Here is a 2,500-nt window from a genome sequence, read left to right as displayed (position 1 = left end):
TTAGTTACGTGAATTGGTTGCTTTCTTTCTCCATTATTCGCACGACCACATTTGTAGTAGTAATCTGTAGGCCTCTGTTTCAAAACAATGTTCTTAAAGAGCAGATGTGTAGCAGTAAGAGATACATTGCTAAACTCATTTCATTTTATTTTTATTTATTCATGTATATTTATTCTTTATTTTTATTATTTTTTTTTAACAACAATGCCCTCACTATTGATTACTCATTATAAGTATAAATCATTCTTCATCTTCGGCACTTATTTCACCTGGCCTGTTTCATGAGCTTCATTTCTACTATGATTATCATTTCCATTTGTGTGATCGTATGAAACAGGAATATAGGGAAATGTCTGGAAATCTGCAACTTTTTTCATCTTTATTCGTTCATTAATTTGAGGAGGAGAGATGCAACATTGCCAAACTCGCACAAATGAGTTGGTAGTGTTTATTTGTCAATTCTCAGCCTTAAAATCATTTCCGTAGGCCTATTTAGGGTTTGTGGGGTCATCGATCACCTTGATGATACTTTCCAGGTCAATGTTGCAGTAGAATTCCTTCTCGAGGATGGCGTCCCGCTCCTCCAGCGTCGCCCACATATACTGCAGGTCGTCGAAGACAAAGCTGCTCTTGGCGGCGGCGTTGACGATGCTGGCCGCGTTGAGCTCCGTGAAGTTGTTCCGTATCATGGTCATGCCGATGGGGTACGGGGACGCCGGCAGGAAGTCGTCGGGGACAAACTGGATCCTGTTGTTGAAGAGACTGACCAAGTCGAGGTTCTTCATGTGGGCGAGACTCGGAGCCTCCACCAGGAGGTTCCCGCCGGCCTCCAGCGCCACCACTTCTGCCAGGGTGCTCAGGTCCGGCAGGTGCTGCAGATTGCCTCCACTGAGATCCAGGTACCGGAGGGCCGTGAGGCCGCGGAGGGCATCGTCAGCGATCTTGTCGACGTTCTGCATCTGAAGTTTGGTCAGATTGCGCAGGTTCTCGTGGTCGAAGTCGCCACTGTAGACCTCTCTTATGGGGTTCCGGAGGAGGATCTTGTCGACGTTGGCGTGCAGGGGCCAGCACGTCGTCGGCACCGAGGCCACGCCGTCCTTCACGCAGTCCCACGAATTGTTGTCATCCCGCCACGAGCAAGGGCACTCCAAGGCCGCCGCCATCTTTGCAGAGGCATAGGTTAATTTTTTTTTCATTTTATGTACTCTCTTTAATTTTATAGAATCTTATCATCAATAGTCAAAACAGGTATCAATCAAAGATTCATTGATTAAGAAACGCTAAATTCTATCATTAACTCTAACAATATCTTATTCAGGCCGTGCCCAATATCTTTTAAAAGGTGTCTTATAATCTATCTCCTGTAAGTATATAGAAGAATTACTTAGTCTTCCAAATAATTCAATCTTAAAATTCTTCTCAAATAGATCGTGCACACGGCTCTATTATTACTATGAATTATTCTACATGTTAAAGCTTGAGAACTTTACCAAGGCGACGACAAGAAGAAGAGATGTGGCAAGCAAAGAAGGTACTGTCGACACCATGATAGGAGGTAAACTGATCAGAGTGGCTGCATCTGGCCCCGATGTTGCTGATAACAGTGGGAAAGGTGAGATGGGGATAGGGGGTGAATAAGTATTTTTTGCTCATATGTTTACGAAACTAATGCTAATTTTCTGGTTTCTCTTTTTAGCAAATTATTAATTCGTAATGTTCAAAGGCTAGTAAAATGTATATGAATTCGTGGAGGAAGTGGAAAAAAACCACATTGTTCAGTTAAAGTTAATACAAATGAAAACTCTTCTTAAGTTTACCCACGTACAAAATTTCATTTTCTATGATAGTTTTGTAGCAGAGACTATCTTATTCGTGCGTGTTTTTGAAAAGTGGGAACCCGACCTGGTGTACACATTTTTAAACGTGGATATGCTATTTTATATATCAGTGCATATCGCGCGTGGGTGTTTTGTTGTGCTTTACACTGCATCTATTTTTTTCCAAATTGCTTTTAGCCTGGTTTTACATTTCACCTATATTTTTTTGTCTCATTTACTACAGCTTTTCCGTGTGCGTTTTTGTCTGCATTTAATCTTTCACTTTTTTTTCAAACCCGTTTGGCACTTTCTGCAGTGATGTTAAGCTTTTGCTTCAAACCAATTTTCACCTTAGGAGCTGTCACTGCCTGTAGACATTTCTGCTAAAATAGTTCCTCTGTTTTTGGCTTACGATTCAGGTCGTGCCATCTCCACACTGGTCAACTTCGATGTTCTTGAGGTCGTGAGAGTTCTTCACTTTAAGTACAGTTCCCTCTCGTGACCTTTTTGTGCTCCTCCCTATCACATCAGTTAGAAGGGAATGGGGAATTGTGTGGAAAATAGTCTAAAAGTCTCCAAGATTCTAGTGTTATAACTGGAAGGTAATCTTACGAAATATATAACAGGAAAACAGAGAATCGTGAGGATCTCATTACAAATATTTCCAGTATTCTGGATGGTGG

The 2,500-nt window shown here is 41.7% G+C and overlaps 1 protein-coding gene across 1 annotated transcript; it reads right to left on the bottom strand.

Moving 5' to 3' along the window:
* Nucleotides 1-362: 362 nt before the first annotated feature.
* On the bottom strand, nt 363-1,574 carry LOC113815890 (leucine-rich repeat-containing protein 4C). The gene is made up of 2 exons (XM_027367906.2): nt 1,491-1,574; nt 363-1,163 (listed from the first exon to the last, which is right to left on the bottom strand). Exons 1-2 carry the CDS (start codon nt 1,545-1,547, stop codon nt 489-491), a joined length of 732 nt encoding a protein of 243 aa, XP_027223707.1. The 5' UTR covers nt 1,548-1,574; the 3' UTR covers nt 363-488.
* Between the last annotated feature and the right edge of the window lie 926 nt (nt 1,575-2,500).

Source organism: Penaeus vannamei, chromosome 4, assembly GCF_042767895.1.
Source record: "Penaeus vannamei isolate JL-2024 chromosome 4, ASM4276789v1, whole genome shotgun sequence".
NCBI lineage: Eukaryota > Metazoa > Arthropoda > Malacostraca > Decapoda > Penaeidae > Penaeus > Penaeus vannamei.
The sequence above is the reverse complement of the archived record's forward strand: the minus strand, read 5'-3'. Positions and strand labels throughout refer to the sequence as shown.